Here is a 23,474-nt window from a genome sequence, read left to right on the forward strand (position 1 = left end):
AGATGGGTTTGGTGAAAAAAAACCCCGCAGTATTCAAACAAGACAATTTTTTCTTGGAGCGAAAGGTGTTTCAGTTTTGCAAACAAGGTCTTCTGGTGGTCTATTGAATGCTTAGTGTGCAGTCTAAAGAGAATGAATGATGAAGTGAATGAGGGAATTTTTTATTTAATTCAGATTGAGCAATGTTGAGAACTGGCATCTGTAAAGACCACTGAGCTGAAAAATGAACCACTGTGCACTGAAAAAGGAATTATGTATAAAAAGTTTGTACCAACATTCACAATGTGGTTCTCAGTATTCTGCTGCCATTACCTGGGAAGGCTCTTAATTGACATATTTGTCTGTTATGTTCCCCTCCAAATCTATGAAAAGGAGTTTTCTCTGACCTTGCTGTCCAGGGAACATCTAGTACTGTTCACCGAAAACACTTAATAATCCTGTATTTTTGTGTGTTTCAAGGCAAGCTGAGCAGCCAGGATTCATACAACAACTTCACCAATAACAATATGGGCAACCCGCGGCTGTCCCCGCTGCCCAGCCTCACTGTGGTGCTGCCTCTGGCTCAGATCAAACAGCCCATGACCCTTGGCACCATCACCAAACGCACTGGGTAGGTAGCATACACACCTCAGCCTTTATTCTCCACAGGGACTCCAGTTTATGAAGCACATGTGTTACACAGTTACAGTTTAAAATGGTCCCATCACAGAATCCATAATTTAGTGGGACATATCACAGCAATGGTGGTCATTAAATGGTATATGCTCTGTACTTATAAAGCACCTTTCTAGTCTTTGACACACTGATGGCAAAGGCTAAGGTGCAACCAGACCTACCTCCTGAGCCACAGCCGCCCCATACATACGCTTTAATACACACACACACACACACACACACACACACACACACACACACAAACATATATATGTGTGTAAATGTTTGTATATGTATACATGTACAGCATATATAATATATTATAAATTACAATATTATACACTCTAATGAAGCTGTAAGAAGAAATCAGGATATTAATTAATGTGTTATTAATGTTTGTCATTAAAGTAAATAAACAGTTAATGACACACACACACATATATATATATATATATATATATATATTTTTTTTTTCCCTTCTTCACCTTATAATAATAAAATAAAATATTATAAAACAATATAATAAAATAAAGTCCACTTACTAGAGTTCTCCTGGAGCTTTTCAGCCACTTCCTATGCCCTTCATCAGCATGTAGTTTGTTCAATTGTCATGGAGGGTGAATAATTAATAAATATATACTATAATTTCTATGTCTACAACTTAAATGTCTTACAGTATCTGCTTAAAACAACATTACATTGTGTTACAGTGTAGTGAATTATAAACCATTTATTAACTGTTTATTAGCTGCTTACAAATGCTAAATAGGGGGTTAAGTAAAATATTATTTATGTTGTAAAAACATTCAGTGGAAAGAAGATATCAATTCCATATGTGCAACATAATTCAGAAGTGTTCGGGAATGAACATACTCCCTAAATCTGGGATTCCTTTGGATTTAACATTATACCAGCCACTTTGCAGGATGTTAGCTCTATGTAGAACCTTCACTGCCACTGCTATGAGAAGTTACATTAAATTGTAGTTTTGTAAACTTTATATATGTATTGATAAATTAGACTTTAATCTTTTCTGCCTTTGTGGTTGTTTTCAAGAAGAGGTCCCTTTTGTAGATATAATCCAGATGCAGTGCAGCACATTGGATACACCTGAAACCTGTAAATTATAGTCTGCAGAGGGGGTGAGTGTAAAAGGGTTACTGGAAACCTAGGCGCAAACATTATAATTTACAGTTTGGCCATTGTCGAGGAAAATTGAAGTCACACTGTATTACATCTGTAACTTCAGTCTGTGATCTGCTGCCTTTTTACATGAATCACATTGTAAAAACACTGTGTTGTGTCAACAGTGGCCTTGTGTAGGCCAAAGCTTTTCCCCTCACACATCCAGCTGATGCCCATGGACGTCTTTTGTCTCAGGCCACCACTTTTTTGCATAGGGTAATGAAGCACAACACACATGCGAACTTGTTCTGTGGGCTGTTTGGAAAGCGGATGAAACACATCATGCATACCCAGAATAGAAAGAAAACCCTGCCAATACTTTTAAATCATATTCAAGTCATGTTAAATGCAGTGTAACCCTGCTATCTTTGAGTATTGAAACAAGTTCAGTTTTAAAAGTAAGACAGCTTTGCTCTCATGCAATTCTGTCCTCTGTCTTTTTTTTTTTCACCTGGATCTTCGCTGTGCATTGAAATCATGTAGTTTTAAGACCATCAGCAACTACAGGCCTTTGCTAAGTGCATTTACATACAGTACATGTGGCTCCACAAATATGGGCAGATTTTAATATTTTCATTTAAATGTAATTTTCATGCCCTGTTTGAATAGGAAATGCTTAATGATTCAAACTGACGGCGAAGGATTTATTTCCCCATGATATTTGATAAGTGAGCTTTGAGGATGAAAAGAGAGACCTGATCCTGCAGTCAACGTAAACAACATCAGGCCATTTTCCAAATCATTAAGGTGACCTGCAAAGTTTATTTGGTTTGTAAAATGTATTATTGCTTTTGGGCTACTGTGGAGTCCTGCGCTGGTGTATTTATTTTGATGTCCTGGTACTAGTGGTTTGCATTTGGTCTCGCAGTCACATTTAACGCAGCATCAGTGTTTAAAGTCATACAACACGGGGATCTAAAAATAGGTGTGGTTGGTTTTAATTTAGGGGCGTAAAAAGTTAAATATGTCCTAATTCACCCACAATTAGAACTTTCAGGTTGCTTGTGTTAATTTACAGTTATCATTTGCTCTCCCCAGTAAAAGCAGTTATTGTAGTCTGCGATCATCTGAGAGATTGTTTTTGGTGGTGTGTTTTATTTTATTTGGGTTGTGTCTCCATTCTGGTGTTTTTACATTTTTTTTCTGTGGTGTTTTATTGTCTTCATCCTATAACACACTTTAAAGTATTTAAAAAAGTCTTGCTTTTAATTTTATTGATTTATCTATGCTTTTTCTTGCTGATCACTCATTGCTTTTTCTTCTTTTTTGTCTTTAGCAGTAAGCTGTCACTGCTGTGTAGTTTCATTATTTTGCCTCCACCTTTGGTGGAAAAGAGTAATCAATACTTTCATTAGTGTACTTTGTTTTTGGAGTGCTGCTAAGTGCTTCTTTTTGTGGTGCTGCACTTGTCTTGTAGCTTAATTATTGCTGTGAAACATGGGGCTGGGTATTGTTCCAAACATTTCAATACTAGCGACAATATGATACATACGTTTTCATACCAAAACACTGCACTACTCTGTACCTTAATTTGAGGAATAAAAAAAACTAACTCTTTGCCTAAATACAATGCATTCTGAAATTGGCAACATTTTGACATAAATCAGGAACCATCTGATCGAACATTAAGAATCTGACCAGACATGTGATGCCAACTTTCATTACCTGATCATTTTAATACTTTGTGTTACATATCCATTTAGATCAGTCCCAAAAAATATTTAGGTTTGACAAATTCTTTTTGTGTTGAGTGGCATTAGGTGCTGATTATGCCAAATATCTAGTCATCTTTTTGTAGATTCAGAACAAAACAGATATATAAACAAAATCAGTAGTTAAATGCCAGAGGAATTTTTCCCCGAAAGCCCTACGGGACACTCTTAGACTGTGCATGTAAAAGCTTTCAAGGCCTTGCTGTAGGGTGAATCACTTTGAAATTTAATAGGCAATAGAGAACATAATCGTTTTAGGTGGATTTGTCACTGTATACTGTTCATAGTTCAAAGGAGGGGTGAAAATGTATAAAAACATCCTCTGGATATATTTTATGTTTTTTTGTTTTTTTTTATACCATCAAAACATTCCATTAAAAGACCAAAACCAACAAGGTACTAGTATCTCAGTGCTTTGTTACTTTTCTACCCTATCTGTGACACTCAACCCCATTGGTCCCTATTAAAGATGTAAATATTTAAAAGCAGGGAATGGTAAAGAAGGAACATGTGACCCAGCACAATCATGTGGGTCACTGGTGTGTTTGTGATGGTTTTTGTAACATTGGAGCTCTATGGCACCGAGGAAGAAGAGATATCAGGCTATAGATAGACACAATGCTTGTTAGAAGAATACATTCATTGTTGGTTTGGGTCTTTTCATGGGATTTTCTACAATAAAGAATATAGACAGCTTTTTCCTTAACCTGCAAACTGTCTCTTTGTGTAAGAATTATAATTTTAATTAATAATTTTTTCACCCATTGTACTTGATCAATAAACACCTCAAAGCGCTACATTTGGTCTTTAGGACATTATCAGCCTGGGCTGCCTCAGTACTCCTTCATCAGTCCATCCAGTCCACAGGAGGCGTCAGTATTAATGCATCAGGACATGCAGCTGTGCGGCCTTCTCCTGTATACATATGGCTGCACCAATTCACCACATAACACACACACACACACACACACACACACACACACACACACACACACACACACACACACATTGAGGGAAGCAGCAGGTTTGGCCTCTAGAGTTCGGGGTGATATCATATGCTTTCACGCTATACTTGCACAGGAGTGCCCTGGCACCATCTGTCTGTCTGTGCAGCCAACCCGCTCTCTTTTTTATGTTTGAGCGTGTATGTGAGAGAGAGAGAGAGCGTGAGAGGGAGGGAGGGAGGAGCGTCCGGCAGCTGTATTTACACCTGTATGAGCAGATCCCTGTTGGCAGGGCAGCAGAGGAACACACCAGCTGCTTAACCTACATTCCCTACCAGGCTGTCTTTGTGTCCACTGTGCCGTGACACACACACACACTAACAACTCACGCAGATAGATGCTTGGATGAAGCTTTCACCTCCTTTGTGTGACCAGGCCAACCACAGGGATAGCTTCATAGACCCTGGTTCCCCTACAGACCACCGATGTGCAAAATGCTGCTGTTTGTCCTCAGTTGCCTCATCTTTTTTAAAAACCTCAACTAGTCCATCCGCCTCCTCTCTTAATTTAGATTTTGGTGTTTTCCCCTGTCGAAGTGGGGAGGTATAGTCGGATGTGGCTCAGCATTCCCCTGATAACCCCCCTCCAGACGAGGCCAGGTCAGAGAGTGGAGAAGCACAGCCAAGCTTCTGCTAGTCCTCAAGGTCTCCTGGGAGTCCTGAACAAGGGGACGAGTGTCGGCTCTGACCCGGCCTCTTGTTTCCTGTCAGCCAAATTTGGCAGAAAGCTGGCTGGCCCTAGATGAATTAAATCCCAAAGTCGAAAAAAAATCACTATCACAAAATCAAAAGATTCTCTCTTGTTAAAATGTCACTGTCAGAACTTAATCTGTGAAAAAGATTAAGAGAGAAATATTCAAACAGTCCCCTGCAAAGAAAGTCCACTTGTCCCCACAGTCACCAGAGTTTTATGAGGATAGATTTAACTTGTCAAAATGCCTGTCAGTAATACATTTGGGATTTGCAAGCAGACAAACTATTGCACACTTATCCCATCTACACACAGTCTGACTTTAACACAGACAAATGAAAATCCAAATGGAAAGATTGTCATACACAAAACAAAACACCACTCTTGGCCAAATCCCACTGATGACATTTTCAAGCAAATGCCGAAAGAGTGCAGGCGAGGTAACGAGAAAGACGACAGCGAGGGAATGAATGAGACCCTGTGACCTGCTGCAGATGTGCTCTCAGATTATTGTAATACATATGTAAGAGCCAGCCCAGTGCTACAGCCATTGTCGTACAGAGCCTCACTCAGAGCAGAGGTAGAAATGGGGCTTTATGAACGCAATGCCCAGCATCACATGGAGCAAGACTAAACCATTTGCACAAATCACCTCACTTGCCTCCCTTTTTAATGGCCCAGGGAGAGCTGCTATTAGGGCCAACGGGTTAAGAGATGAATGTGTGAACGATTATTCTCCGGGAGTGGGGTCGTCGCCCTCACAGGTCGATTACGCTTGCTCTTTTCCCCTCTCTCTCTTGTCTCTCTTCCTCTTTCTGTGCCTCAGTAACACACCCACTCAGTCTTACACCACTTTCACTCCACTGACCCATGTTTAACTGATGTTTCCCAACATGCCACTGACCTGTTTGGGACTTTCTTCGACCAAACCTGCTGGTTCAGGCATTGTGTCACGTAACTGTGCGGTCTTTATCTACGCTGTGGTCAAAACTGTTTAGTGCCAGCTCATCATGGTAGTAAGTCTCCCCAACATGACCTCATTCTTTTGTTTTATTTTCAGCAATTTGACATTTTGATTTTTAACTCTGAAGCCTAAACACCATACATTTCAATATAACACATCTGCATAGTTTACAGAAATTATTCATGATTAAAAACTGCTCATATAATCGACCTCTTCAAACACTACTAGTTAGATTTGAGCTAATTGCAGATAAATCGGTATCTGTGTCTATAAATGCCAATAAATGTCAATTACAAAATAAATGGAAACAGAAGACAGATCCTTCAATCATGTTATGAGTGTTGTCGTTGCATAGATTGTCCACCAGAGGGCACTCTGCAACTCCCCTGTTGACATAATCAGCTGTACTAAGTACTATTTATAACATTAAAAAAAGGTTTACTTTTAAACTGCGTTGTGTCATGTTATCTTGCAGGGTACCCGCAGGGTCTTAAAAGTATTTAAAAAAGTCTTACATTTAAGATTCTAAAAATAAGCCCTTAAAAGTATTAAATTTTGATTACAAAGTATTAAATACAAAAGTCTTAAATCTTCTCTTGGCCTTCTGTAGGCCATAACGTCATAAATAAATATTATTGTGTGGGTGACTATCCAATTTACTCCGTTTGGTGTTAAACGGCAGTACAGGTAACGTTACTGTTTATGTCAGTGTTGAGTGTCAGTCAGTTGTTAGGAAAGAAAACAAAACGTCTCGCACCGTGCTACGAACATGCTAACGTTAGCTCATTCCCGCCAAGTGTTTGCTGGCGGATGAGGGTGAGAGCGCTGGTGCTGAGGTTAGGGATCGGCGTGTGATTCACTCACACTATAGCAAGTGCTAATGAAACGGCGATGCTGGAAGACCCGCCTGTAGGTTCCCTGGTCAGATAAAATTATATCAACAACGCTTTGCTCCACTATCGTAGGTTATGATGAAAATGGAAACGTCCAACATGCTAACACACAATCAACTACATCACCCAGATGTGCCATTCCTCAGGACGAGGAAAAAACAAACTGGATAAATAATCACAGAAGTAATTGGCATTTACATTTACACATTATATTACATTACATTACATCTCTTATCTAGCCAATGTGTAACTAATTGTAACAACTCATACTGCACTAGTTTCATTTGTTATTGTTCTATTTATTTTGGATTTCATAGCATAAGAGTTCTTAATGTGACGGATATTGTACACACAGCACAAAAAGCTATTGTGCATTAAATATGAAAGTGAGTTTTAAAATATGTTTTATTAAATTCCGGTAACTAGGTAAATAATTATTTTCTGTGGCTTTAAAATTCATACTGATTTTTCATTATATGGCAGTGAAGTGGACATTGAATGTCATCTTAGTTGGTACTTAAACGGTCTTAAAAAGTCTTAAATTTAATCCTGGGGGGTACCCTGTCTTGGTAAGGGATAATCTTTGTTTATGTCATGTGTTTTTGAAAAGAAGAGAAAAAGATACTTGCCGATGTATCGGAATGTCAGAATTTAAAATCCTCAAATATCAAAATCGGTATCCGTCTTAAAAATCTTTTATGAAATAAAGGGAGAGAACAAGGATGACACCCAACAAAGGTCCCATGCTGAAATCCAGTCAGGGATGGTGTGTGTCTTGGGTCCACTAGGTCTCAGGTCTCACTAGGTCTCCCTTTATTCACTCCAGCATATCATTCCCTAATTTAAAGTTGAGCTTACATACCATAACATGGAGTATAGTGAAAGTACAGAGGTTCTGATGTTGCTGGCGTTGCCACTGTTGTTTTTATTACTGTTATCAATACAATTATCAATAGCTTTTATGCTTGTTTACTGTATACATGATCACATTGCACCTTGCCTAAGAGGGTGGATGTAAAGTAACAGAGGTTGCCATGAGTCAGACTGCTCCCAGTATTGCTTTTGACTGGTTATTTATTTATTTGTATGAATTTTCTTTGCATTGATTCATCTGATTGATCCGTTAATTCTAGCACTGTGTTAGCGACCAAACAATAAATTTCACCAATAATAAGTTCTAAGAAAGTAGGAAGCGGAAAGTCAAAGTGGCATCTTGTAAACCCCAAAGCCTACTTGACCTTTGCTTCCCCCATGGAGATCTCACTCCATTCCCCCATCTTTCTCCCACTGGGGTCCATCCATTTACCCGGCTGGAGGCCCAAAGTGGGGGCTCAGCATGTTCGATAGGCTCAGCGGAGGGTAGACGGTAGAGACCCCCCCCACCCGTAACTCCTTGATAAGTGGCAGTTTACCAGGGGCCTCCATTACACCAACCAGCATGTTCATTTGTCAACTTGCACTCCAGGAGTAAGACATTCCAGGGCAAATTGTTGCTCCCTAAGTAACGTTTTTCTACACATCCATGTACCAAGACTAATTGAAGACCTTCTGCTATCATCGGGAGGGCCCGGGCGGATGCGGCGAAAGCGATAAAATAAGAGAAGTGCTGCAGAGTGCTTTGGTTGGCCGGGGATTCTGTTTTTTTTTTATGACTGGGGGAGGTTGGCTGGCGGGACAAAGTTCAGTCTCATCGGACCTTTATTGCTGTAGGGAAAAAGCTTATTTACTGTAAACTGTTTACGGAGCTCTGTCACTATCTCTGGACTTGCAGAATAAACACAGGAACACACTCCCACTCCTAATGTCTTGTAAACATTAGAAACACGCACAAACTGACAGATAGACAGAAATACACCCTGCTGAAGACACTACATTCTGGATGGCTCTTGCTCACTTGTTAACATAATCACAGTGAATACACATTTGCCCACACCCTCGCTTCCAAATGGGCACGCACATTCACAAGACAATGCATGGCCGTAAATACACACTCGCACTAAAAAAAGCAGTTGCAAACACACAACTCCTTGTCTCAACAATGCCTGAATGCTGTTAGTTTTACTGGTGTCCCCAGTTGTTATACAAATTGGATAAACTCTTCATACTCTTTCTCAATCCCAACAATCAGAACTGTTTCCCATCGTTTTCTGTGTCGTATTTACACGGTTGGATTCAGACCTACATGTTTCTGCACATGTACCCAATCCCTTTAAAGTTAAGCAGGGGAAAAAACATGACAGATGCCTGAAGGAAAAATCAAAGTCTGTGGACATGCTGCATCTGCCAAATATATGGTATCACACTTTACGGAGCAGCTTGAGCAGATGAATCATCATCAGCCATCCTGCAGGTTTTCAAATTCATCTCAGCATACAGACATTCTGTTTCCTGCCTCATATGTGTTGTGCACTTAAACAGACACGTCAAAAAGTATGTAATGTGAAAAGTGTGTTTGCTCAAGTGTGCTAGTTTAATAATGGTTTTTCCGTCTATCTCTGTATCCCCCCACCCCCTTCACCCTCCCCCACCCCCCTCTCATGAAGACCCTACCTCTTTGGGGCGGGATGTTTTGCCATTAAAACTCCATGGTGAGTTTTGCCTCTCCCCTCCTTGGCTCCCTCTGCAGCATGCAACTGTATACCCCGTCACAGCACACCGCCTCCTTTACCTCTCATTTGTCTCCCGTTATATTTTCAACACATTCCGCATAGTTGTGCAGTCATTCCTCAGGGGGGAAAAATCCCAAAGAGTGTTTCTTATTTTCTCATCTTTTTTGTGTGTACCCTTTTTTTTGGCTGTTTTTTCTGTAAACCCTTCAGTTTTTCTGTATTTGTCGAGATTTTGTAGTACGATGATTCAGTATATTGTTTTAAAGCCACTACAGTACTCAGTGAACAAATGATTTTTGTTGGATTTAATATTTATATACAGTATGTATATATCTTATATTTGCTGTTATGGTTTCACATTTTAATAAATGCCTGATCTTTTAAGAAGAACCAGGAAAAAAATGCTCCAGGTCTGTATCATAGGTGGTAGTCCAGGGGACTTAGGGCAATGCCATATTCTTGTCTTGTTGCTGTTTGGGTTTTTTTAAGCCGCCTACAAGAAAATGACATCTCTGCCTTCTTGTCCTTTTCTTTGTCTGTGTTTAGACCCTCCATGATGTTTTTCCAATAATTATGCCTTTGTGTAAAACACATGTTGCTCAAATTTTCCTTTAGTCCGCTTTGGTTAAAAAAAGATTCTGTCGGATGTGTACTTGCACGCAGTAATTGTGTCTTGTCATATTCTGGTATTGTGAATGGTGTCTTGTGTGGGTGTAACAATGTGACTAATATGTGCTCCTCTACAAAATGCAAAGAACTAAAGGTGAATCAAATGTTTTGTATTTAGTTCATTATAACTAAATACTTGAATTTAAAGCTGCACTAGTTGATATTTTCATATTAACCATGGGTCATATGACTATGTGTAATGTGAAAGGGATGAACCCACAGGGTTCTGCAGTTCCTCTCTGCTCTACAGAGCATTTTATCATCTTTAATAACACTGTTTCCAGCCACAGTAGGCAGCTGTTTTTAGCGAAAAACTCTGATGAAACCAGTGTAGGTGACACGCCTAGCATCAAACAGCAGACAAAGTTAAAGACTAGCTGGTCAACGTAATGGAGAATTTAAAGATCCATATTTTTTTGACAGGAGTTGATGATATTTGACTGAAACTCATTGGGCAACCAGAAACACAACTTATCAATGCTAATGTTGTTCCATGTCTGTGTGATGTGTAATTAGGCAACTGTTTACTAACATGGGTGGTGGTGGCGCATAGATAAGATGCTTGCCTTGGGAGACCTGGGTTCGATTCCCACTGTGAGACATCCACCATTGTGTCCCTGAGCAAGACACTTAACCCCTAGTTGCTCCAGAGGCGTGCGGCCTCTGACATATATAGCAATGTAATTGTATTGTCGCTTTGGATAAAAGCGTCAGCTAAATGAATAAATGTAAATGTAACATGTTCACTATAAAATCATTATGGGATACTGTATAGGCAGTGGCCAAAAATCAGGAATACTACTTTAAACTGTTCACAGATACTTTAGTATCATCACTTATTTACATCACCTAACCTAATTTAATATTCTGAATATCAACAAATGACCAATGTAAAATTAACATGACAATAATGAGCTAGCCTGGTTCCAGACCTCTGAATCGCTGCCCACATGACTGACTGAAAAATAAAGTGAAACAAAAAGGCAATATAATCTGATTTCCTGGGTTTTGATCAGGGAAGGATTCCCATTCTCTTTAAAATTTTGAGTTAAACTTTATTTTTTAATGCCCCGTTAGAGGCCACAGCATCCTCCTATTCAATGAACCTTTTCTTGTAGGGGGCTGAAGCCAAGTCTCTTGTCAACACTGTCTCGTGAAATCAGATGCTTACAAGCTTTTAAAAGAAGCCCCATTATGACAGAGTCACTTATGGAGAGATGATTGAGTGGCTCAGTGAAGTGAACTTTTCCCTTCCTGGCTCCCTGCTCTCCAGCTCCTCCCTGTTGACTCCATTCACTTGAGAAAATGAATAGCATGTGGTGCCTTCCCCAAGTCTTGGGTTTCGTCTTTTGTTGTGGGCAGTCACTCATACTTTTTAATTGAAGTTTTTTTTTTTTTTCTTTCTGTCTTCATCCACCTCCCGCTTAATCTAGGCCCTTAGTGATTTCAGAGCATATACTTTTCAAAGCTACACATCATTAGCATTGGAATCTTGACCCTCACAATAACTGCCTTCCGCTCAGATTTGAGCTAGTTAAACCTATATTGTTTCTCTAATAGTGTATGTCTTGAGACGTGAGCTATGACAGTCTATATGCCAATTTCTGCTTCGGCATTCCATGTGCCCTCTGAAAACTAAGTAGTACCCAGAGTTATAGAAACGGAGCCCTCTTTTATTTCCTTTTCCAGGATACCATGAACTGTATAATGCCATCTATGATTTCCATTTTATGCTCTAAACGTGGATTTTAAACAACTGACCAAATACAGGACCTTACACCAATATATTTAATACTATTTGCGCAATCTGACTGCAAAGACTATTTAATAAACTTTCTTGCCTGGCGGAGTGTAGGGTATCGAACAGGTTAAATAAAAAGGCCTAGTTTGTCCTTGAACAGTGGATGCCCATTCTCCAATGTTCACTGAGTTTCCCCAGTGGTTGTCATTAGTGCTGTGTGTTCGACACAGCCCCAAGGCTAGCTCTTTTCCAAGGGCTGTTGTAAAATAATAAATGTGACGCTGAAGGATGTGTCCTCCACATGACTGCCCTTTCTCTCTCCCTCTCTCTGTCTTTCTTTCCCTTCCTGGTCGCAGTCTTAATACCGGCTCTTTTTTCCGGATTTGAATGAACCATATGGCCCAGAATCAGTGCAACGACAGCAGCACAACTCTTTGTCACTGGATTGCCAGCTCAAGTGAGCTCTATCATATTTGTTTACTGCGAGGGTCCTGAAAATAAATGGAAGCTGCCACTGGACTTCCATCCCCCCTCGGAGGCGCCTCACGTTAGCCCCGGACATAGTAATGCAAAGGGACTTTGATGGTTGATGTCGCAGATTGAATTATGCCCTTGAGAAAAAGCTATTAGCTCAGTCAAGAGTTCTCATTTGTTAAATTAAAAGTGGAAATGACATGTGAGTAGTCTTCAGTGAATTGAAGTTGCAAAGAAAATGGATTCCACTCCCTGGTAAAGGGCAATCGTACAAAAGGAAATATTGTGGAGGGAGAAAAAAAAAATAGATTTGCCGTTTGTTTAGTGACATTCCTCCCCCGCTCCTAATTCCCTTTTAGTACATTAATGTTTCATAATTTATTGATATTTTGTTATGTTTTTTGTAACTTGGTGCCATTCGCCAACCCGCTCCCCTACCACTGGTCCACTCCAAAAACTGGTTGCTGTCCTCCATATGGAGAGCAGAATTAAGCCCTTGTCTGCTGGAGCTGTGCCTCTCTGTCGTAAGGGCAGAAACCTCAACACTTTTAAGCCACTTCAAGTGAGATCAAGAGGAAAAGGATGATTTAAAACACAGATGAATAAACTTTAGTGGTCACTGTACCCAGAGGAGAGGAGACTCGAGCTGTGATGTTTGGTACTGTTGGCAGGCTCGGCGCCAGCTGAGGCCTCTTCAAAGAGGCCCAAACCCAGCTCATCAGCTATGAGACCACAGTGAGGAGCCAGTATTGTAGCCTGCTACACATTGGCGTGTGCGTGTGTGATCATATATATATATATATATATATATATATATATATATATATATATATATATATATATAGCAAGCTGTGTGAGGTCAGTATGCGGGTTGCAACTTGGTCAGTCCTTCCCTTTTGGCTCCAAATAATAATCTCAACTTTGCCTCTTGAAAGTCCTTTCTTGCTGATTTTTCATTCTCCCTTCAAGAAAACCTGTCAGATTTAAACAATGTTTTTCCTTTCTTGATTATTTACCTACGTCAACATTACGACCACGAGGAGGTTAGAATAGTTTCTACTACACAGTGTAAGTTGCTGTGTGGTATATGTCAGCCCTGAGCTTTCACCCTTGAAAACCAACATCAGCTTGCTCTGAAATAGGATTTGTGTTTCCTGGGTTATTGAAACCAGTGAACCACAGGGCCTTTTGAAGGGTTTAACATATTTTCCAGCAACGGGAGAGATGGAACACCAGGCTTTTCAGCAATTAAACACCTCAGCAAAGAAGAACTTCGCAGAACTTCCCCACAGTCAAAGTCGGGATTACAGTTCCTTCTCTTGAGCATTGAACAGAAGTTATATGGTGTCTTGTGACCAAAGGATCCCTCGTTTCTCCAATTTGCCTTACCATTTCACGTGCCTACTTCCATTTTCATCATAATGGATTACAGTAGGGTTCTTAAAAGTACATGTTTTATACTCTGGTGAAGGATTGTTGAGCTTGAAAGGAAGAAGAAAGGATGCAATAATGGAAGCGCTCATAGCTAGTGGATAGCTGACTTGTTTGATAAATGCTTTATTTTTTGGATGCACTGACAAACAAATAGGCCTAAGAAAGAGTTCGGAGAAGAAGACAAAGGGCACCCAGAAGTTAGCCAATGCAGTATCCTGAGTGTGACTTTATGTCCCCCTTCATCTGCCTTTCACAGACGGGGCTTACTGTGGATATTTAGTTATTCTCCCCATGACCCTGCACTAATAAATTTAAGTTACAAAACTTGTATAGAGGCCTCTCTTATGACTACCTTCACCACTTCCTTTTTCCTGATCACTCTTTCACACAGTGTTGTCCAAACAAAGACATCAACATCTCTTTGCATCCAGGGAGTAATTTACGAGGTGCTGACAGTCTGCAGGGAGGCAACAGAAAGAGAGTTTTACCAGCAGCAGGTCTTTCTGCACCTAGTACTGTGAAAGTTAGTTGAACTACTGGACACACAGGCGTTACTGTTGAACTATGTTTATTTCACTCTGCTTTCTGTGATGCAGTAGTATCAATTTCACAGAAATACAGTTTGACCTGAGGCCTTAAATCACCAAATCTTCACCGCTTTTGAAGATTTTTTTAAATGTGGCTATCTATTTAACATATTTACATGTGTTTTCCTCCCTTAACATCTATGTAAAAGTGTGTAGGTAACCTTGAGTTGAGAATATGTAGTCCCCACTCTGATTCCAAAGCACACTGATTGAAAAATGAACGAATGCCCGGATGGATGGAGCAAGCTTAGCATAAGGCTTGAGCTGCTAAAGCTTTGTTCAGACTGCAGGCAAATCAGATTTGTTTCTCAAATCAGATCTTTGTGACAGACTGTTATTTGCAAGTGATCACAGGGAATTTGTGTGTCCAGAGCATAGACTTTATAAACGAAGTGGACATAGCCACCGTGGTGTCACCCATTGGTTTGTGGACTACTGCTTTGAAGCCTTGAGTTTGGCATTTTGGCTGTCATCTTGTTTCTTTGGAACCAGAAGTGACTCTGTGTATTTGGATAAGAGGTTGGAGCTAGCTTGCTGGGTTAGTAACGTGCACCCGTATATCACGTTACCTGATATTAATCGGGATGCAAATTTCAAACAAAATGGAATGAAAAAAAATAAACAGCCGACTCCTTAGAGTGTCTTTCAGTATAACCAAACGCTGAGCAAGACATTTTTCGGCGACCAAAATGTTAACTCACATTCATAAACTGAAAAGACACAGTGTAAGGGTCAAAATGCTTAGATGGAAACACAGACAGCACCCTAAAACAAGTCATGAGTAGTTAAATGCAGCGCCATTAAATAAGCTTTCTCAGCAGTTAATTGTACACATTGCAGTGGATATGATTCACCTCTATCCTGATTGAAAGGTTGCTATAGTAGCGACTTGTCAGTCACAAGGTAGCCACGCACTAAAGCATACCCTGCTTTATTGTCTATTTTTGTCTATATGGGACCATAATTTACTAACTGAACATCATGCTCTATGGAAAAAAAGAATGCCCGAGCATCTGGACTGAGGCGCATTTCATGTGTTTTTTGCTGTCCAGACTGGACAAGTCCTAAGAGAACCCAAGTGTTATTTTTCTCTCGACAACACTACAAATTCTGTGCATAACCAACACATACATAAATTATTTCAATAACACACACTTTTCTAGTTCAAATATTCAGGGGCAAAGATAAAACCTGACCAGTCTTTTCCCCATTCCAGGCACTCTAGTTTTTCAAATTTACCCATTCTGTAAATTACTGATGCTGTTCAGCCTCAAGAATGACTAGAGCCAGTATACCTCACACACAAAACTGCTATAGAAATTGAACTGCAGTAGTAGCACTCATTGCCTGCAGGTGGCACAACCTCGGCTTCAGCTGCATATAGATGGAGCTGGTTGGTTGGACATTTTCTTGATATACTGTACCTGGTGTTTTGTATTTGAATGTGGAACTTTTAAATCAGCCAGAGAGTGTCTTTCTGCTCATGCTATCTATTTCTGGCTATATTTGTACCACAAAAAAAAAAAAAAAAAAAAAAAGACAAAATCTAAAACACCTGTACAAAGTTCTGCACCAGAAAGCTTTCATGAGCAGAGGAAATGTTAAATTACAATATTTTGTGTGTGGGTGCTCTACAGGCTAGCAGGTACAAGATAAAATACAAACCAGGAAGCTCCGTCTGAAGGTATATTTAACACTAAGAAACCACTGTGGTTTATTTTTTTAAACCCAGACAGTACAATTCTGGAACATTACAGCAACATTACAGTGTCTCTTACATCTCAATGCTAAAGGGGTAAACGGCAATGACAATGCAGGATAGCAGCATGGAAAACGTGCAGTTCTGCCTCAATTTCTTTGTCTTTTTCTCAACAAGTTAGTGTTGACAGAAGTGAGTGTGTTGCCTCCACACCAGTGTGGTTTCTAAAGGTCAAGGTTAAGCACCCCTATGGGAGTGTGTGACACCATAGTGAGTCTTCAAGCCCTTAGCCCACCTCATGCCTGATCTGCTGTGACCATGTTTTACTGTCCAGGTCGGTTATAAGGCTGGACAATAATACCAGACCTCGCTACTGTTTTCTGATCATTGCCATATGGGGAGCCCTATTGCAGCTGAAAACCCTTTCTGTGTCCGCTTCCTCTCAAACAGTCCTGACATGCTGAATAATCCAATAATTCCCAATAAATTCTGTCCTGTGGCCAACACAGAGTAAGGCAGCCATGGGAAGGCAGCATGGATGCTGCTGTCTTGAGGGGCAAGTTCCATTGAGTGATACCTTTTGTTTATTCATTTAAAAGATCCCTTACATCATGGGCATTCAGTGTGAGTGAAAGGTTTATTGGTCCCTACTATTAAGATGTTAATAGATACTAAAATATAAGGGTGTCACTCTGTGTTGAAAAGTCTTGGGGACATGAAGGCTCACATTAGGGGCGTGATGATACATTTGGGTTACAAGACGTGACGATGTACAAGAACAAGACTAGAAGATTTGTAACAATATTTGAAAGAAACATTGAAATGCTGAAATATATGAGCGTGGGTTCTTCAAACACTTCATTTCCTGCATTCGGGAGACATTTTCTGCTCCAATGTATGGTGGAAATGTCTTTATTTATAGAAAGAGAAACAAAACATAAAATTCAGCTGGCAGGTGACAATTTATAAATATGAAAATATAACAATATAATTCGGTAATCAGCTGCAGTTTGTGGAAAATGGACATTTGTTTCTTCTATATTTAAATTGCATTGCAGGTTTTCTTATTGTGCAAATAAACCTTTCTCAAAGCATTTTCAGTTGTTATCTAACATTTCTTGTAGCAAGCTATTTTTCGGAACATTTTTACAAATGCTTTAAAAGAAGTGATGGGGACGAAATCAGCCATGGTGGGGACATGTCCCCAGTATAAATGACACCTATGCTAAAATAAGATCGACACAAGCAGTACAGCCGAGCCACATTAGTGTGGGTGCTACAGGTTAGCAAGTACAAGATAAAATACAAACCAGGAAGCTCCGTCTGAAGGCATATTTAACACTAAAGCTTGATTTATACTCCTGCGTAGCCAGGCATTTATACTTGTGCGTCCGTGTGTCCGTCAATCTGCAATTACACCCCCAAACGCTTGTCAGCAGTAGCGCTACAGCGTCCACTGTGTTGACTTTTGCCAGCCGAGCAGGCTAACTTCTGGTTTATTGCTCCGCTAACGTGAATGGGGGTAAAATTGTAAATGTGCGGCTGGTGTAGCCTTTTCAAATGTTATCGACCGAATGGATCACATTCTGCTAGTGAACCGAGTCATTTCGCTCGGGTTGTGACGATCAAATATATTGATCCACCGTGTTACAGCCGCTGTTTTGGCCGCTAGTAAAAGTTACTTCAAAGCACGGACGCTTCCTGTCGGCTCGGAGGCATTGCGAGGCTACTCAGCCGACCAATCACAGTGCTTTGCTTTTCTGCAAAACTGCAGTTTTTACAGAGACCGTCTGTGGCGGCATACCTACTACACTTCATTGAAACTGATGAGGAGGCCTGTGATTTTTGCCACAGTACCATTATTGGTCTGAATGTAGCCCATGAGAGGAGCACACCTATCAACACCATCACGGATGTCTCATACACTCCTTCCTTTCCAGACAGGAAGATGATCTAGAATTGGGATTGAATTGTGTATAGGGGATGACCGAGCAGGTGGGCATTTTGAAGTGTCATATGTTTTTGAGTTTCGGATTGATTATCGTTATTTTCTAAGTATTTCATACATCCACATTTGTGTCCACTCGAAATAAATTTTTTTTCATTTTCTGCTATAGGTCGATGTTTTATTTGCAGGCATTCCAATTTCCCCTTGCTTAGCTCCTCTGCATGCAAAGCACTTTTTTAAAGTTTGTGTTTATTGTTCACAGTGTGTAATTTTTATATACTTACCTCCAAGGTGTTACATTTGTTGTGTTATACTATTAAAATCCATCACTTCTTCTAAATCAGATTCTGGATGTTATCTTTCATGGTTTCAAAGGTGCTACATATTCCATTTTAACTTCCATAAATCATCAGATTTAGGAACATTAATGTAATCACTGAATACAGTGAGACATTGATGAGTATACTACGTGTGGTTAACATTTTATGCCACCCAGTCAGAGGGAAAATTATTGGATTTGTTGGCACCACAAGACGGGAAGTATGCTACTCTTCAGAAACAGGGTTTATGGAAAATGTTGTCTTAATGCTGACAAACCAGTGATTTGGTGTAAGTTTGAATTTATCAATTTTCTTCTGCATGGTCCCATTTGGTTTCAATACTTAAAACTAGTCAATTAATCTGAGTGTTACACACACATTAAAGTGTTGAGATACTATACTGAGCACCTTTGAGACACGATACACTTCAGTACAGTTTTTACTTTGGCTCAACGTTGTACTCTTTTCCCTCCTGAAGCAAAGCTAAGCCACCCCCTCAGATCTCCCCGAGCAAGTCCAGTGGAGGAGAGTTCTGTGTGGCTGCCATCTTTGCCTCGCCTCGCTCCTGGTTCATCACCAACCCCAATATGAAAAGAGAGAAAGGTTAGACCAAGGCTGCAGGGGCTTTTGCATTTTTCTGGAGCAAAAGTCCAAATATGTCACCCTAAAAGTGAAAACCAAATGGCCAATGGATACAAAATCTTGACAAATGTAGTTTCTTCCTCATTATTGCAAATGCACTTTTAATAATCATTGTAAGTAGCTGTAAGAAGCTGATTCTTAGCTCTGCCTTCTTTCACAACCTCTTCACAGATCAGTCCAGGCAGTCGGTTGTTGACTCGCTGTACATCATCAGTTGCTATGGTAACTTAGTGGAGCATGTCCTGGAGCCTCGGCCAATTAGCACCGCTCAAAAGATTAGCGATGACACACCTTTGGAACTCAGCACCTGTCCAAGGGCCTGCTGGACTTTAGCCAGGTAACGCTGTATTGACCACTTTATCCTAGAAAAAGTGTCTCTAATATGTTCTGTCTCATGGTCGATATGTCTTTTGGGGCAGGACTCCACAGTGGAATGAGCTGCAGCCACCCTTCAACTCTAACCACCCGTTGGTGCTGGCCTCAGACCTGGTGCAGTACTATCAGTATCTTCTGGCTGGTAAGTTCTAAATAAGTACTTATTTTTGTGTTCACTAGTTTACACAAAGTAGTGTGTCAGGTGTGTTCAAATCGATTGCAAAGTTACATTTCGTGGAAGCATAAATGTATGTAAACTTAATGGAGATGTCCATCAATGCAGATTTCCTCTAGGCAGCTCAAAACTAAAGTGAAAATGTGTTTCAGGTGTTTCATTGAGATCCTGATAAATAAATAGTTGAAAGTTCTACAAAGCTTACAATAAAGGGGACATTGGGACCAGGCTCTTTGTACCTCATCAGTTCTGAATTTATTTTGATTAGTTAATGTTTAGTTTGATTAATTATGTGACAATGTTGTAACGGAAGTTCCAGAACATCGCTTTAATATTATCCTGAAGAATCCATTCATCCACCTTTTAGCTATACCTACATATCCTTTGGAGGTTCCTGTGAGGCTGTAGCTGATCACAGTTGACATTAGGCGAAAGGCAGTATATCATTGCATATTAGAAGTGGACAGTGTAGACTCAACCATGATTCAGACTCAACTATGATACAAACATTTAAAAACCATGTCCTTTCTCCTTGAAACTTCCAATGTGAAGCTGAGATAAAAGTATCCTTTTTTCAGATAAATAAACCATTGCATCAATCAATAAATGTTTTTCTCATACACGTAACTTTCTCAGCTTTTTCTTTTGTGCGTAATTGTTGACATCATTCTCATAGACTTCAACATTTTTCATTGAATATTAAGCCCAATCATGTTCCCGAAGTTGTTCGCTTTTTTAGTCCTGCCTGTCTTAATATAAAATTGTTGAATTAACTAGTAGTAGTATTCTTTGCAATAAATGTCACTTTGCTACAAAAGGGAGTTCAAATACCAATCGCATGAAAGCTATTGATGTATCTGCCTGTACTATGTACTATGTTTGTTTATTACATGTATGCATCATCAAGTAGAGGTCTCTGTATGTTTTGGTTGCGCAGGCTAACACGATCATGTATGTTGTATGTTTTTGTATGTACTGTATGCATCATGGGTGACCCCTAGTCCCTGCTGTTTTTCAGTGCTGACTGTGTTGAAAGCCAGTCCTTATCCTCTTATTGGTGCCACATGCAGAGAAGAGACCTTTCCAGGCAGCAGCCATAACATTTCCTTTCACAAAGATTTCAGGAAAAGATCCACCATTTCTACCATTTCATATCCTCTGAGCCCTATCAGAAGTAATCCTGATTCTTCTGTTTGCTTCTGCACCTTGAATCTATTCTTTGTCGGCCACACTACACGCCTGCTTCAGGATATGCTAGCAAAATGCTATGAGATGCCGCAGTCAGACCAATTAGCTGACACCCTAAACTCCCTCTAATTCAATAACAAGTACAGAGCAGTGAGCACTTAAGGTTGCCCTCTGAAAGGCCAATTCGCAAAAAGCGAATGCTTGTGCACACGGATGGCCACACACGGAATCAATCCACCCCCTGGAATAAGCTGGCGTTTTGAGCTCACTCCATAATTATAAACACACAAAATCTGTAATTAGCTCTTGCAGCTGCTCCAGGGCAAGTGGTAGCTGTGTTTACCCTAATCTTTCTACTCTTCTCCGTTGACTTCTGCAGTGCTCCAGGTCTAACTGGTAGGATATTTTCTCAAATTAGTGCTAATGGTCTCTCCTAGTGTCACAGCGATGAGTACACGTTGGGGTGACGGGCACGGGCGTCAGCTTTTTCCACCATTCTCTCTGCCAGAATGGGCAGTGGAACTGGCTGCATAATGAGAGATTCATTGCATTAACATCTACATCCAATTAACAATAGCCAGATAACACCGCTTTGTCTCTTTATTCCCCAAACCAGCCAAGTGTGAACCGATGCAAGACTCCATAAACATAATTGTTCAGCTCTCTACCCACTTCTTGTGCTCCTGCCATTTTCCCTCCAGGTCAGCCTCCTATGTACAACCAACACCAACTGAGTTGCTCTTGGAGTGCCACCTTCTATTTCTGCACTTTGTACCCAAGCACAGGCTCTCAACATCCTGTTTCTCAGCATGCATCCCCTTGCCAGCCCTCTCTTCTGCCGTTTCCTCCAGGGCTTGGCAACGTAATGGAGAAGTGATCCAGGAGAAGGGGTCGATTTGACCTTAGGATGAATTACAGCACAGCCATACGCCCCTTGTCCAGCTGCCTCTCACTGAGCATAAAGATAGTGCCGCTGCAGAGGAAACTGAAAAGACACGCTGTTCTTACTTGCAGAACAAATTGTGCTATCTAGGTCTAATTTACATTGCCGATACAACCGTCACAAGAGAGAACAAGTAGCAGGAGAGGGAATGAGACTAGAAAGATTCACTATTCGACAAGAAACAGAAGTACTGAAAGAGTCAAAGAATGAGGATAGGAAAAATATACGCAAACAGCCACTTCAGCAATTTGTCTAACAAACTATGACTGTGTCTCTAGAAAGGTGGTGCAAGGCGAAGAGGTGGCAGCGCGTGATTGACAGGCCATGGTCTCTGGTCTCGTGGCTCTATATTGGATGACCTAGGCTGATTAAAAATGCAGTATGCAGGGAAAGGAATAGGAAGGGGAGAGGAAGGGCCGGGGTCAGGCCAGACCGGAGCCTCCAGGACGGGATGATAAAAGGCAGCAGTGGCGCCACTTCATGGTCACTATCTCCACCTGTCCATCTGTAGCAGCTACTGGCAGCACTCAGCCTTGCAGAGGAGGGCAATGTGCAGCACTGCCTTGGAGAGATAAGGAAGAAAGAGACACACATTATACAGTATACTCACAAATAGAGGAGATGCTGTAGGACGATCTGGCTTAATAAAAGCAGACTTAAGCCAAGTTTTTAGTGTTTGGGGAATCCTCTATCTATAGCTGAGGTGGAATCACAGGATTCTTGTCTGTGTCTCCAAAAGTACACATTTGTTTAAAAGGAAAGTGTGTGAACAGGCCCGTTTTTTGTCCTAAAGTGTCGGACCTGATTAATAACAGAAAGACTACGCTAACCCCTATCATAACAGGGTCTATACTTTGATGAATGTGAGGTTTTCACACCTTCGTTAGCTACATTTAGACTTTTTATTCAGAGTGAGTTTTTTCCACATTCATTTTTTTTTTATCTAGCTGTCTGCAATATGTTTTCCCACACCTCTTTCCTTCACCGCAGAGTTGCTCTGAAGCAAACAAACCGGTGAATAATTTACCACCTGGATTTCTGGCTGGCTCCTTTGAGCCTGGCGAGGATGCCAGCAGCAGAGGCTATGCTTTTTGGCTGTGGCCCTCCCCTCCCTACCTGTCATATAATGTGCTAATTGTGGAGACTGACTGACTGACTGACTGGCTGGCTCGGCTGCTCTCTTGGGACTTTGAGGTCCATGACAGGCCAGTCACAGTTGCCTCGTCAATAGATCTAATTGCCAAGAGAGAGGGGCCAGAGTGAAGGCTTTGGAGCATCAGGCGTTTGGTAAAGAGAAACCGTGGCGCCATGACTGGGTCAGTAATCAAAGAGAGGCAGAGAAAGGATGGGGTAAGTGTAGCGCTGGCTGAATGAAGGAACTGTCAGTCAAATACGCCTTGAATGATATATAATGACTAAGCTATCCCAGTCTGTCAGTATGCCAGCACCTATCTGCCAGAGTACTACTCAAAAGAGGAAAGCGAGAAGAGAGGAAAGTGAGAAGTGAGACAGGTGGAGCAGTCGAGAGGGAGCCTAGCAAGTGAAATTTCTGGCAGCCACTGGGGCAG

General features: G+C 40.7%; 1 protein-coding gene across 1 annotated transcript in view; it reads left to right on the plus strand.

The window, feature by feature from the left end:
* Positions 1 to 23,474, plus strand: part of LOC123986015 (BCAS3 microtubule associated cell migration factor-like) — a 290,707-nt gene that overhangs the window by 71,156 nt on the left and 196,077 nt on the right. The window contains exons 8-11 of the mRNA XM_046074065.1: positions 460 to 610; positions 19,062 to 19,186; positions 19,397 to 19,562; positions 19,645 to 19,742. Of these exons, the coding sequence (XP_045930021.1) occupies positions 460 to 610; positions 19,062 to 19,186; positions 19,397 to 19,562; positions 19,645 to 19,742 (540 nt within the window). The remainder of the gene's footprint in view (positions 1 to 459; positions 611 to 19,061; positions 19,187 to 19,396; positions 19,563 to 19,644; positions 19,743 to 23,474) is intronic.

The sequence above is a fragment of the Micropterus dolomieu genome, linkage group LG17 (assembly GCF_021292245.1).
Source record: "Micropterus dolomieu isolate WLL.071019.BEF.003 ecotype Adirondacks linkage group LG17, ASM2129224v1, whole genome shotgun sequence".
In the NCBI taxonomy this organism is placed as follows: domain Eukaryota; kingdom Metazoa; phylum Chordata; class Actinopteri; order Centrarchiformes; family Centrarchidae; genus Micropterus; species Micropterus dolomieu.